Source organism: Naegleria lovaniensis (genome assembly GCF_003324165.1).
Source record: "Naegleria lovaniensis strain ATCC 30569 chromosome Unknown tig068, whole genome shotgun sequence".
Lineage (NCBI taxonomy): Eukaryota > Heterolobosea > Eutetramitea > Acrasida > Naegleriidae > Naegleria > Naegleria lovaniensis.
Window position 1 is genome coordinate 38,749 of NW_025407890.1, and position 14,579 is coordinate 53,327.

The following is a 14,579-nucleotide window of genomic DNA, read 5'->3' on the forward strand; positions in this document are numbered from 1 at the left end:
CATTTCGCTCGTTTGGTTCTTCTGTTTTGGCTAACGGCAAATTAGCAAAATTTAATAAATATGACCAACGTGGTCGTCTATTTACAACATTGAGAAGAGGATGCCGAAGTAGATGTGGCCGGCCTTTTGTGATGTGACGTATCAAGTGAAACCTTGCATGATCCCAAAGGTTCATCATTCACCTGCGGCAACGGCACATGATCGTCATTATCCAAACGCATACCATTCTTTGAAGGAGGTGGAGCTTGCTTTCTTGTCTTGTAAATATTTTGAAGAAGCAAGGAAAATGCTTCTTCCACATTGGTTGCATCAAGGGCAGAGGTTTCCATAAACATGACATTCTTCTTCTCTGCAAAATTTCTGCCTTCTTCTACTGTCACTTGTCTGTGATGCGACAAGTCACACTTATTTCCAACAATGATATGAATACAACCCTCTTCACCTTGTTTGCCAATTTCAGTAAACCATTTTTCTAAATGGTCAAATGTCTCACGATTTGTAATATCATAAACAATCAATGCTCCGTGGGATCCTCTGTTTTGGGGTTGTGTACGAACAATTCATTTGGATCAAAATTCACAAGTGTGTGGGAGGAAGGAAATTTTGAAGAAATGTGACAACAGAGTTAAACAATTCCCAAAAAACATTGTAATATTGTGCATCCCAATATTTTCCAAATTGTGTACATGTGTAAATTCGCCATTACTAGTGCCTCGTACATACCTATAATAAGCAGCAGAAACTGCTTGAAAACGTTCTTGACCAGCTCTATAATTTTGTTGGAATATTTCAACAAAATAGGCATGAATCGAGTGTGTCAATAAAATTAGTCGTACGTCAATGATCATCATCCAATAGTATTATTAAATTAAATACATGAAAACGATATTTTCATATGAGAGATTTTTTACGTCACTTACGTGTCCCAAATTTGGCCTCTTATCCGTGCTCCGTCATAGGTAATTGCTTTTGCAGCAAATTCTACACCAATGGTTGGTTTTGGTTGCAAATTGAAACTATTTTTCGTAAATCTTGTGATGAGATTACTTTTTCCAACACCCGAATCTCCAATCACAACAACTAATCACAAAGATCAATATTGATAATCCCATGACAATAAAATCTCAATATGATCATCATTGATTGCTTACCCTTGTACAAGAAATCACAATCCGACATGTATTAATGTAGAAATTATTTTTCAGATCTGATGGATCTGCAATGATTATAAATTTAAAATTGAAAATATCAATATATAGGGCTGTGTAACTGTTTCGCAAAAACAAAGCCTTTTCTCTCTACAAAATGCAAAACTCTACAACAATCGGTTTCTCCTCTCGAAATCAACTCTGCCGCTCTGATGATATTTTTTTTCTATATTCCAAAAACAATCACGAGACCAAATAAAGAGCACTGAGCGTGTTTCAGTAACGATCCCATGACACATCATAACAACATGATATCTATTCACTCAAAAAAACAATTCTTTTAATTTTGAGTAATGTTAAAGAATGCACGAGATTCAGCCAAAATTCTGCTGTGTGGATGCTTGCTACCACATTCTCCTTCACAGGCAGCAACGAAAAATTCATATTTACCTGGGAACCAAACGACTTGGTTTTGTTCATCATCTTGAGCTTGAATTTGAACTTGAATGTCATAGTTGCCTGGAGCGAAACCTTGTCCCTTCAATTCACCTCCTGCAATGTCAGCAGTGACTGGACCATCGACTTCAAAGTACAATTCTGTAACAATGTGTATATTATACACAACAACAACAATATTGAAACAAAATTCATGACCATCATCAAAATCCATGAGTGTCATTTAAAAGAGATGGATGGATTGTGAGCCGAAAAAGCAAGTTTTGAAAATCAACAACAACAACAACATGTTAAAATTCACACACACACACACATGAAACAATTGAAATGTTACATACCACCAGTACCAGTTTGATTGTAAATTCTCAATTGAGAGACAGCATTAAAAGTAGTTCCCTTTGGAGCAATGGCTGGAACAACACGAGTGTTAAAGAATTGAGCACAGACTGGAGCTTTGCAATCACGAATTGGACACAAGGAAACCAATTGGCATCCATAAATAGCATCCAAATCAGCATTCTCGATCATGTTAATGAACTCATTCACACCCAAATAATCACACACCAAATTACATGCAACAACAGTCAAAGAACCCAAGTTGGACAAGTATTTGCAAATGTCTCCACATCCACCAATCACACCAACATTCAAAATAATATTCACCAAATTATTGATGGTCTGATCCAACAAGTTGATGCACAAATCGCACAATTCATAACTGTTCTTGGCAGTTGCAAGGCGGGAAAGAGTGGCAGGTGAGGCTTGTTGTTGTTCCTTGATGGTGAGCTTGAGGAGTTTGTTGAAGAGAGCAGGTGAGGTTCTCAAACGAGCCTTGAGTTCATGTTTGAGTTGATCGGCCATCGTGGTTGGGTTGCTTTGGATGATACCAGCTCCCATGACGAGCATGGTGGCGTAGAGCGAGAAGAGAACGCTGAAGAGAGCGAGGGTGGAAAGTTTGATCATGTTTTGTGTTTTTTTTGTGGTGATGTGAAAGGATTACAATCTTCGTAAAGTGGAACGATTGGACGATCGGAGATTTCTGTCTCCACAACAACTTCTCGAGAAAGAATTAAAAACAACAGCGTTTATTCATCGTCATGTGTACACATGTCACAATGCACGTTAGAAGCAACAGAGGAAAACAGTAATATGTACAACTACAAGAGAGAGAGGAGAAAAAGGAAAATCTCCAATAACCTTAAAGGATATTGAGGGAGGTCAAGCTATGCATGAAAATGTCGTGTTACGAGTCGCACTCATGCATTCAAATTATTGTTGATTTGGAACAAGACCAGAAGAGGAGCCGACCATGTTGTTTGTGGTGTTTCCAACAGGAACGCCAACACCTCCTACCATGGCAGTACTGCTTCCAACAACGCCACCTTGTTGCTCTTCGGCCTTCTTCTTGTCCAAAATTACCCAATCATATTCATAGTCCATGACAAACTTTTGACGAACAAACAAATCACGGAACAATTTTCTCAAGTATTGATAATCAGGTTTGTCTTCAAATCCGAGGGAACGAGCATAATTGAGATAGGTGGCAAATTCAGGTGGATAACCTTCACACAAAGTCTTGATACCAGTACTGGTTTTCTTCTCGCAAATTCTGTTATACTTTTCGAGTTTTGTTCTTGCTTTCAATCCTTGCCATGGCAATGATCCACGATTGAAATACATAAAGACATATCCCAAAGATTCTAAATCATCTCTTCTCGATTGTTCAATACCTAAATGGTTATTTATACTGGCATAACGAGCTGTTCCAGTCAAATGCTTGTTATCACGATATGGAATGTGTACGTGCTTAGAATCTCTGTACTTTTTAGCCAAACCATAGTCAATGAGATAGACAATTTCTGACTTCTTTGGTGGACCCATTAAAAAGTTATCAGGTTTGATATCACGATGAATAAAGTTCTTGGAGTGTAAATACTCGACACGTTTCAACATTTGGTCAGCAAGCATGAGTACAGTTTTCAAACTAAATTTGCGGCCACAACGATTGAATAATTCTTCGAGAGAGGTTCCGAGGAGATCCATGACCATCACGTTGAAATCTCCTTCGATACCATACCATTTCACCTTGGGAATACCCACCGCTTCCTCATCGAGATATTGTGCAACGTCGAATATTGTATTTTTGTAGGTATGACAAGTCATTGCAAGTTTTCAAAGAATTAGGTAATTCAAATTTTCGTTCCATGGACAAGTTATCAATTTTAAAGTAGACCGTTAGAGGATGTCATGGAAATAGTTTTTGAAATGACACGAGAGGTTGTTGTTGTAAGTGTAGTCATGGTTCAAAGAGACCACGAGTTGATGTGTTGTGCATACACAAAATCATAGTTCATCATCGGCCACAGATCATCATTGTATAAAATTAGAATTACACCAAAACGTAATTGTGATGATGATGGTTCAGAACCACACCATGATGATCACGAATATGATACGAATGTAATACAATAAATCAGGTTACAAAAACACAACGGGACAGGTGTTGGGCTCGTAATCAAACATCAAAAAGATATAAAACAAACCTTTCTTTGAGAGATTCAAAAGTTTAAGTAAACGAGCCTCATAGAGAAGTTGTGGATGTTTGGCCTTTCGGTGTTCCAATTTAACGGCAACCTTCTCCAGAGTTTGCTTGTTGGTAGCAATGAAAATTTCACCAAAAGCACCACTTCCAATCTTTTTACCTAGAACGTATTTCTCTCCAACTCTGTGTTCGATAGACATTTGTGTAGGGGATATTGTTGTTGTTTGGTGGGTGTTGTTTTTAAAAAAGTCTTCTTTCTCTCCGTGATGATGGATGATAAAATTTGTTTGGCTGTGATGACGAGATTTGATTCAGACAGCCTTGGATCGTATCGATACGGAATCAACAAGAGAACACGCGTCTACAGCGATTAACGTATTTTTTGTAGGTTTTTTTTGAGCGCGTTTCCATTTCCATGTTCCTCTTTCCAAATACTGATGCGTTTGTTGTCATAATGAGACTTGTATTAAGGGAAAAGCATTGACAAACTTCGACATTGAAATCATTGATTCCTTAGGGGAGTAGTTTCGATCTATATTGTTAAAAAAGTACTTGTTGAATTATCATTCAGTTTGTATTGGTCGTCGACGAGAAAAAAAATGACTTCACCAGAAGAAGACGACTTCTTCAACCCGTCCTTGCTAAAAGCAGGCGGGGCAGGTTCTTTTGATGAGTTTGATGATCGTTTGGCGAATAAATTATCTATCAGTGAATACGATGATGATAAGAATGATGAAACATTTGGCAACGATATTGATGTGGTTGATGATGGATTTTTTGCGTCCTCCCATCATCAAGATTTATTGCTTGGAAATAACCATCATCACCAGCAACACCCAAAATCAATCCATATGGATAATACTACTACTGCAATTAATAACCCATTGAATAGTGGCTCACAAACATGGAAACAAAAGGGAGTATCGGCCAACAACAACAACACTGCAGCTAATACTGTTATTAATACGACTCCCTCCAATCAAACCAGCAGTGGTAGAATGGGCTTTTTTAGTACTTCTACACCATCACCAACATCCATTCCGTTCGGACATTCACCTTCTTCACCTTCAAATTATATTCCAGGCGGAGGAAGTAGTGGTTTATCATTTGTTGGCTCCTCCTCAGCATCATCGGCACACCACCATCCTGTATCTTCTGTTGGCCATGCTGGTGCATTTACCAATATGGGAACATCAGTGAGTCATCACTCGGCTTTTTCAACAGGTACTTCACCTGGTTTGCATTCTACACCAGGTCTATTTGGTACCACCACAACTTCAAGTCATCCACCTTCTGCAAGTCCAACCTCAACAACATCACCTGGAATATTATCAAGTATTTTTGGAGGAGCAGCTGGAAGTAGCAGTGGTAGTATTCATAACATTCAGCATCACACTCGTCAAGGTAGCAGTGGAAGCACAGGTGGTATTATTGCACCTCAACAATCTCCAAGAAATCAGCAAGTCGTCGGAGAAGACGCTTTTCTTGGCCCATTCTTTGGAGGTACTGGTAGTGGTAGCGCAGGAGTATCAGTACACCATCACCATCATCATCACACAAGCTCAGCATCAAGCATTGGCTCGTCATCGGGAAAGCAGGCAAACTCGGGACTACACTTTATTAATGACTTAATTTCAGAGGAGGACGAAGACATGGAAAGCATTTCAAGTAGTAATCGGTCAAATCCTCACATTTCAAGTGGTAATAACTCTCCTTTTGGAATTCCTTTAGGAGACAACTTGCCAAACTCTCGAATTCCACTCACTGGCGGCTTGGAATCTCTTGAATTTTTACCTCTGACCATATGCCACAAACATCCTGAATTGGTAAAACCTCAACCTCAACAGCAGCAAAATACATCCACAACAACAAGTACTGGCTCGTCAACGGCTACAACTCTTGTTGATAACAAGACAACCAGTAACAATGCTTCCACTCAACAACACACAACACCATCCTATCTATTGGTAAAATATAACACATACAACACCGAGAATAAGGAAGACTGTTACAATGTTATCAATAAGACTGTCATTAATGAGGTTTTAAACAAAATTCCTACTCCACAAGAGCACAAATATAGATATAATCGCTACAACAGCAACAGTAATAGATCCACAGATAAACCTCACAGAATTATTCAATTTATGAGAATTGATGAAGTTGAAAGCATTGTGCGACAACAAATGGTGGATCTTCAGGTCAATAATGGATACGAAGATGATTATTACTACTTTATTCACAACAACAAGACTGAGGAAAACACCGACCTTGTTTTGAAACATTTATTGGAGGAAGAGGAATCAAGAGAAAATTCTAAAAATGTACAAACAAATGCCAGTAACACTACTCCTGTTGCAAGATTATTTGGAAGAATTCCCTCTCAAAATGTTAGAACTCCAAGAACTTGCTTTGACACCAATGTCTTTCGTCAAGAACTCATTGAACAATATTTCAAACACAAAAGAATGCCCTCAGAGTTGCGCACAAGATTAATCTACAATAATTCTATACAATTGAGAACAAGCATTGAAAATGGTCTCACCCTTCTCATTGAAATTGAAGAGTTTTTGACCATTGCAAAGCAAGCAGGAGGAAAGGAAATTCCACAAAAGCTTTCGGAATCATTTAGACAAAATTGCCAAACTATTGCTGCCTACCTCCAATACCAACAAGAGATTTGGAATATTCCAAAGGGCAAAAAATTTATTTACAAAGCTCTTAAACATCTTCCAGAACCCTTCATCACCAAACTCATGATTGATATGATACCAATACTGAACCTTGAATACCATACCAACCCAACATTGCTGGAAGCCATGAATTTAGCATGCAAATCCATTATTAACATTGACGCCATCCCAATGATCCTAATGTCACTCATGTCAAGCCCAATTATTGCCATTGAATTTATAAGTACCTTGTTGAATAGAGCCATTACCATTCTCTCGAATGGCACGCAACAAGCAATGATGTCCGTCCACAGTTGGTATCAATTTTTTGTGCAATCCTTTGTTCCATATTTTTTGAACTGCTACTCACACTTGACACAATCCTCTCCTGATGCTACCTACAACCTTCTTTCATTAATTTTAAAGTTAATTCCAAAGAATTCTCCACAATTTATGTTCCTAGTAAGAACTCTTGCCGCTGACCTCAATTCTCAACACCCTCTAAGGACACAATTACTCCAACAATATGCTCAACCACTCTTCCACAACCAATAAATGTGCAAATTGATCTTTTCCACTTTAATTACTTTTTCAAATTTTAATGAAATGTACCGCTTATTTGTGACATTTACACAACATAGAGATCTCTTTGAGTTTAAAGCTTCAATAAATCCAAAACCAAATTAATGTTCTTTAAAAAGATCAAGATGAATTTATCACGTAAAGATCTTCTCGAGAAGTGCATCATGAGAATGGAAAGTAAATTGAAAACTGAAGAAAAGAGGCTTGTTTGGGTTTCAAGATCATGAAATCCACAAGAAGGCACCTTTCATGGTGGCAGTTAAGATCACATTCAAACCATCCAACCACCGAATTGACTCTCTCAAATTCAACACTGGAAGTTCAAGCCATTGATTTTTTTTATGGGCAACAATTAGCCAGGCCTCAGTTGAATTGGTCAGGACCTAATTTTCAAATTATAATCAACACGCCCGAAAACTCCCAGCATTTTGCTGAGTTCACTTCAAGAGTCCGCAAGCAGGCCGATCGACCCAGGCTCCTGTAATTTGCATAAAAAAAACGTTCAATGACCTACTCGGAATCTCACTCTTTCAAAATTTGAGAGATACGTTTTAAAATAACAGCAGCAAGGCTCTGTTGGCCTTTGAGAATCTCGATGAACCTCTTCATCAAAGGAGAAAGCTTACAACAGCACTCGTGTGAGATAGCAAGTGAGCGTGCTTAGAAAGCTTGGTTGAAAGAAATGGCCAACCGCTCAATACATGTGCTTCTCTAAAGAAAGCACTCGAGTGATCTCATCATTTCCAACACTAAATGGCAACTCAAATGCTCTCTACAAATTGTAGTAGGATATGTTTTAATGTGTTGCAATTGTTGAAAGACTCCTTTCATACAAGTATACAACGTAGAGCCGAATCATCTAACACGAGCTAAACCTCTAACTGGGATAACACCTTCCCACTACACTCTCTTCTCATAGCATCTTGTGAGATGGGTGTGTTGTGCTGGCTCCTTTGGCAACTTCCCGTCATTCACCAATCAAACCGCCTGAATGCCCTGTGTTATTTTCAAACCCCATCCCGAATCCTAACTTTCATGGTGTGGCCAAAGGTGGTGTAATGATGCGATATCCTACTCAAATTGAAAGATTTCTCCATTGAATTGAGACTAGTCTTGCCATCCTCAATAATTTCAGAACACTCACAAATCTCAACAGACACAAACTCTACAAGAATTCACAACGAACAACTGGAAGATTTGTCAAGGGGCGAATGCATAAACTTTTGCTTTCTCTGATGGCCTTATCACATTCGAAGGATAAGGTTGGAAGTTTCTTGTCTTGTTTTCATTCATTTTCGTTGAAAGCACAACCACAGGATGGAAATTCAAACAACTACCTTCGCACCAGATCACACTCGCAAGGCCACAACTCAACTATATGGCGGCGCATCCGACGTTGAAGCGCACTAAAAACCTGTCAGATATTCGTCAAGTCAAAAATGAATATGAAAGCATAAAAAAATTTATTCGTTGAATGTCATGCAGTAGAATTGGTAATAGTTCTGGTTTAGGGTGCTAGCAAGGATCTGTCTTCCGTGAGCTGTTCGTTGGCACGCTGTTGTTTTACAAGCTTCAGCTGAAGCGAATAATGGTGTAACGTCCTATGGCCTCTATATTTCGTTTCAGTTTGTCTGTTGTTGCAGTAAGAACCCAAGTTGCTTCGGTTCTTCAAACCCTTGCAAACCAATCAGGAAGAGACTCACTCATTTTATTTTTGATTCCTTTGGAGTTTACTCAAATCAGCTGACGTGGGATTGACGAATATCTGACAGGTTTCTAGTACCAATTGCGCCGCCATACTTGTTAACAAATTAAAAATGTGAACAGAGGGATAATTTACCCTCTTACCTGTCAACAATCACTCTCGCCGATTTTCTCAAATGCCAAATACGCCAGAACGGCAATAAATCCGCGCATACAGCTTGTCAATACCTCTTCGAGTTGCATCCACAACAATGGTTTTGTGCATTCGTTTCTCTATCTTGTGATGTTTGTGGGCTCAATAAAAGCGTGCTCCTTTACCTTGATTTCACACGTACTCTTTTCCAAAAGAATGTCAACACTTCTGTGGGTACCAACAACAACAAACCCTACCAAGTCCTCACATTGTGCTTCTCATTCGACGACGTCCATTGCTCCTCTTGTTGTTGCTGACCACCAAGATATTGATTGCATTCTTTCTGAAACAAGTACCACCTGTAGTAGCTCGACATTGATTCCCATTATTACCAAGAACGACCACAATTTGAATAACCACATTGTTAACAACAACAAACACGACGATTCGTCATTCCCAGAATTATCGAGCCATTCTCTTGTTCATTCATTACTTACCTTTCCAGCAGTCGCTTCATTTACCATGAACCCAAAGGACGAAACCAGTATTGGAAATACAGTACTCTCAAGCAGTAACAAACGCATGATGGCTGTTACTGTTTCAACAACTCCAGGAGAACTTTCTCAGTCCATGATTGAAAAACAAAATGAAGGAACGACGAGTTGCCAGTCTCCCGCCATAACCCCAAAGTCTACCAACCTCTCCTCACTTTTGAATGTTGGATTAACAAATCCTCTTGAGGGCATGTTTGGTGATCATGAGGATGATTTGTTCTTTTCTACAATTGATTTGGACTCTATTTCTCCAGAATCCATCATGAATAATCATACGACGACTGTGCCATCGGCTCTTCCAATCGCTCATCATGAGGTTTCAGCTCAGGATCAACTCGCCTTGACTCAATACTTGGAAAGTGCTCTCCTTTCTCAACATCATCCTTCCATGCAATTGGGTCTCTCTGCAAACAACAACAATAATCATCTGATACATGAAAGTAACCAACACTTATTACGAGGAGATTCTACCTTATTGAATTTTAATAATAACAACAACCTGATGATGATGATGACTAGTCCATCGATGGGTGGATTCATGATGAATCAACCATCATCATCATCCAACCTTACGAGTAGATCCGCTTCCCACATGTTTACTGCTGCTGCTGGATTATCCGCACAACTACAGCAAATGTATCCTACGAACATGCAACAACAAGCACCAATGGCTAATCGGTCATCCTTGTTGAGCGAGAGTCCATCGGGAAGTATGAGTAATCAGGGTCAGAGTATTCAACCACAGACACAACAACAGAATCCACTCATGACAATGCTTTCTTCTCTTTCCAGAGAACAGCATGTTGTTCATGTGTTGAATAGCCTTCTTCTTTCTAATAACAACTCAACTCCAACTAACTCACAACCACAGCAACAATCAACGATCATGAACACTTCCAATCCATCCTCATCCTTAATAACAAAACCACAAGTTGTTTCATCGGCACCATCCTCTTCACCACTCTCAACCTCTCTCCATCCTCCCACTCCACAAGAGATCCATAGTGTTTGTGCCGATATTGATGAAGCCTTGAAAGATTGTACTTCTTCGTTGGGTTTAATTTGGAGCAATTCAAATTCAAAGCAACAAATCAAGTTGAGGAATGCATTGGTAGTGACCACAACAACGCCAACAACCTTCTCATCATCATCATCGTCCTCTTCGGTCATGTCATCTCCTTGCTCTTCACCTCAAATTCATTCACCGCTGTTGGTTGCTACAGGCTTTATGAATCGATCGATCGGAGGTGCACCATCGAATTCTCCCTTGGCGACATCCATCAATACAACCATGACTTGTTCTGCTACTACAGTTCAAACTTCTCCTCAATCATTAGGAGCAATGGAGACTCAAAATACAGAAACCTCAAGTGTGACACCAGCTGCCAAATCCAAGACAAAGAGACAAAAGAAGGAAGGCGTCAAGAGAAAGAACAATGCAGATCATGCACACGATCCAGCAGCAGACCAACATGAAGAAGATGACGTCAATACCTCAAACAAGAAGAAGAAAAAGACATCCACAAAACGGAACACAAAGAAAGGAAACACGGCCTCCAGTTCAGCTTCTTCATCCACAACAACAACCACCACTACGACGACGACCATTTCTCCTCTCGCCAGTGGCGCTGCAGAATATGTCTCATTTTCCATGCCCATGATTCAGGAGAATATCATGATGACTACGACAACGTCGAACGCCAATTTACCCCCTCCTCCACCTAATACGACCGATCGAAGAAGAAAATACAGAGTGAGATTTGGTCCTAACATGTTTGATGAGATTAATTGCAAATCAAGTGCTACCTCTTCAAGAAAATACTACAGAATTGAAAAGAAGGAATAAGGAGGAGATGAATTGGTGACAATCTTGTGACACACGTATCATACATTGTGCAACAACAAAGCCCTAGGTTTTTATCATTTACAGACAAAAAATAATAAAAACACCAAAAACAATTGAAATATCTTGAAAGATCTTGTATTCATTGTTTTTCAATGTAATTCCAAAAACAATTAAAAAAAATGCAAGTCATCGCTGAGAACAATTTGAAGCCACTCATGATTGGAAATGTTAACAAAAAGCACCTAGTGTTAATGGGACCTCCTGGAGCAGGTAAGGATTCATATGGTACCAGAGATTTTCTGTTTCAAACTCAATGGACAAATTGTATTCCGACAATAACAAATTTCATTCATGGATGACTTTTTAAACATAAAACGCTTTCCTCTCTGCCAACAACACAATTAATTTTTTAAAATTAGGAAAAACAACTACAAGGCATGTATTTCATACCTCGGATTTTTCCAAATTCATAACACCTATTAATCATATTTAACTTTTCACTTGTTTCACAAACAAAATCGATAGCAAAAAATTAGGAAATATTTTAGGAATGAAAGTTTTCGATATTGACGACGACTTGCTCGAAGTTGTGTGGCAAATGCCAGTCTCTCAAAAACTCGCTCTCGAAGGTGAAGAAGGATTTATTAAAGCTGAAGGAAAAGCTTGTGAAAATTTACGAATGGAAAATGAAAATCCCACAATTATTTCATTAAGCGGAAGTGTTCCTCTCTATCAACCTGCAATCGAAAACATTCGCAGACAAGGAGTCGTAATCTATTTAGACGTTCCTTCAACAATTATCGAACATCGATTGCATGAAATGAAAGTCGATCGAATTGTTGGAATGAAACCTGGTCAAACACTTGCCGATTTATTGGAATATCGAAAAACATTTTACGAACAATATTATGATGTACGTGTGACATGTTCGACCATGAATGGCTGTGCAGAATCTGTCGATCAAGTCGTCTCACGAATTATCCAAGCTTTCAATTTTTATCGAAACGAAAATGGCGAACAAGAATATACAAGTACGAGAGGAGAAGGAAAACTTCAAAACACTGGAAAATCATTGTGTGAAGTGATTACCAGAGGACTTGCCACTGATGGTGGTTTATATGTTCCAAAAACATTTCCCACATTCACTCTCAATGAATTACATGTCATGAAAGATTTCACAAATTATGAACAAGTAGCAGTGAGAGTATTAGAAAAATTTCCAATGAGTGGGATCACACCTCAAGAATTGAAACAACTCGTTCATGAAGCGTATGGAAGTGGTAATTCCAAATTTCATTCTGAAGAAATTGTCGAATTGACTCGATTACCAAAATCTGTCATCCATCAAGACACATCTGTCATGTCAAATGCATGTCGTGAATATTCTAATCAATTTTTAGTGGAATTATTTCATGGACCTACGGCATCGTTCAAAGATTTAGCTTTACAATTGGTTCCAAAATTATTCACACAAGCCAAGAAGCATTTACATGAAGAATTTTCTCAACCTGTATTAACTTCACACAAAGTATCACATCCATCCATTCTCCATTCTCATCATCATGAACAACCAATCACGAACAAGACTGAATCAACAGAAAAAACTATAATTTTAACAGCAACAAGTGGAGATACTGGTTCGAGTGCCATTGAAGGATACAAACATGAAAAAAACATTTCCATCATTGTTTTGTATCCAAAGGGAGGAGTGAGTCCACTTCAAGAATTGCAAATGTTACAAGCTCATCATGCAAACAATGTCAGGGTTTTGGGAGTGAATGGAGATTTTAACAAGTGTCAACGAATGGTGAAGGAAATTTTCTCAAATTTTCAATTTCAACACCAATTGAAAGAAAAACATGGAGCGACCTTGACAAGTGCAAATTCCATGAATTGGGCACGAATCATGCCTCAAATTGTGTACCATGTCTATTCCTATTTACAATTAGTCAAGAGGGGAATGATTCAATTAGGTGACGAAATTGACATGGTCGTTCCAACAGGAAATTTTGGAAATTTATTAAGCGCCGTCTATGCATGGAAAATGGGTTTGATTTTTGTGAGGAAATTTATTTGTGCTTCGAATGAAAATTGTGTCTTGACTCAATTTTTCAATACAGGTGTTTATGATTTGAGAGGACGCGAATTGCAGAAAACAACTTCTCCTTCGATTGATATTTTGAAATCGAGTAATATTGAACGATTGTTGTACAACATGTTGAGTTTTGAAAATGATCGTTCAACAGCATTGGTATCACGTTACATGAATCAATTGGAGAGTGAACATTATTTTCAAGTGTCGAGTGAAATTTTTGAATTATTGAAAGAGAAATTTGTGGCTGCTTTTGCTACACAGAAACAAGTGGCCGAGACGATAGCAGCGACATGGAAACAGAGTGGAATTCTTTTGGATACTCACACAGCAGTGGCCAAGTATGTTGGAGATTTGTTTAACCACAAACTGTCAAATGACAATTGTCAGCAAATTCCCATGTTAATTGTGTCCACGGCTCATTGGTCTAAATTTCCCAACGCTGTTCTGGAGGCACTCACTCCTGAAGGGACAAGAAAGGTATATTCACAACACAATGACAACAAGGTTGACGATTTGAAAGAGCTATTTTATGAAATTGAACGAAAAGCCATGGGATCGACTATTCATCCATCCATCCAATCTGTATTGTTTGTTGGTTCTTCGAATGTAACACCCTCCATGCAACAAGAATTGTGTCAACATACCGAAGACGTACTCGAACACATTTACAAACTAGTACTTCAAGATTAATCATATGATGTATTTATATATATTTTACGTCTAAAGATTTGAGAGGAAGGACCATTCTGCAACCTAACAGTTGTATAAAGTTTGAAGAATTTATAGATCCGTCATCATTATCGACATTTGGAGCTTGATGTGCATGTGACTGCGCTAGTTCTCGTGA

The 14,579-nt window shown here is 38.6% G+C and overlaps 6 protein-coding genes across 6 annotated transcripts; 3 read left to right on the top strand and 3 right to left on the bottom strand.

Annotated features, from left to right (window-relative positions):
• Positions 1-77: 77 nt before the first annotated feature.
• C9374_013203 (uncharacterized protein) lies at positions 78-1,179 on the bottom strand (the record flags this gene model as incomplete). The annotated part of the gene is made up of 4 exons (XM_044689054.1): positions 78-534; positions 724-768; positions 921-1,080; positions 1,152-1,179. The coding sequence occupies 4 exons, from the start codon at positions 1,177-1,179 to the stop codon at positions 78-80; spliced, it is 690 nt and encodes a 229-aa protein (XP_044541926.1).
• A 309-nt stretch (positions 1,180-1,488) lies between these two features.
• On the bottom strand, positions 1,489-2,567 carry C9374_013204 (uncharacterized protein; the record flags this gene model as incomplete). Its single annotated transcript, XM_044689055.1, has 2 exons — positions 1,489-1,745; positions 1,943-2,567. The coding sequence occupies 2 exons, from the start codon at positions 2,565-2,567 to the stop codon at positions 1,489-1,491; spliced, it is 882 nt and encodes a 293-aa protein (XP_044541927.1).
• A 306-nt stretch (positions 2,568-2,873) lies between these two features.
• C9374_013205 (uncharacterized protein) lies at positions 2,874-4,346 on the bottom strand (the record flags this gene model as incomplete). The annotated part of the gene is made up of 2 exons (XM_044689056.1): positions 2,874-3,706; positions 4,148-4,346. The coding sequence occupies 2 exons, from the start codon at positions 4,344-4,346 to the stop codon at positions 2,874-2,876; spliced, it is 1,032 nt and encodes a 343-aa protein (XP_044541928.1).
• Positions 4,347-4,745: 399 nt separating this feature from the next.
• Positions 4,746-7,373, top strand: C9374_013206 (uncharacterized protein; the record flags this gene model as incomplete). The annotated part of the gene is made up of 1 exon (XM_044689057.1): positions 4,746-7,373. One exon carries the CDS (start codon positions 4,746-4,748, stop codon positions 7,371-7,373), a length of 2,628 nt encoding a protein of 875 aa, XP_044541929.1.
• Positions 7,374-9,453: 2,080 nt separating this feature from the next.
• C9374_013207 (uncharacterized protein) lies at positions 9,454-11,637 on the top strand (the record flags this gene model as incomplete). The annotated part of the gene is made up of 1 exon (XM_044689058.1): positions 9,454-11,637. One exon carries the CDS (start codon positions 9,454-9,456, stop codon positions 11,635-11,637), a length of 2,184 nt encoding a protein of 727 aa, XP_044541930.1.
• Positions 11,638-11,816: 179 nt separating this feature from the next.
• Positions 11,817-14,422, top strand: C9374_013208 (uncharacterized protein; the record flags this gene model as incomplete). Its single annotated transcript, XM_044689060.1, has 3 exons — positions 11,817-11,907; positions 12,057-12,072; positions 12,163-14,422. 3 exons carry the CDS (start codon positions 11,817-11,819, stop codon positions 14,420-14,422), a joined length of 2,367 nt encoding a protein of 788 aa, XP_044541931.1.
• Positions 14,423-14,579: the final 157 nt, after the last annotated feature.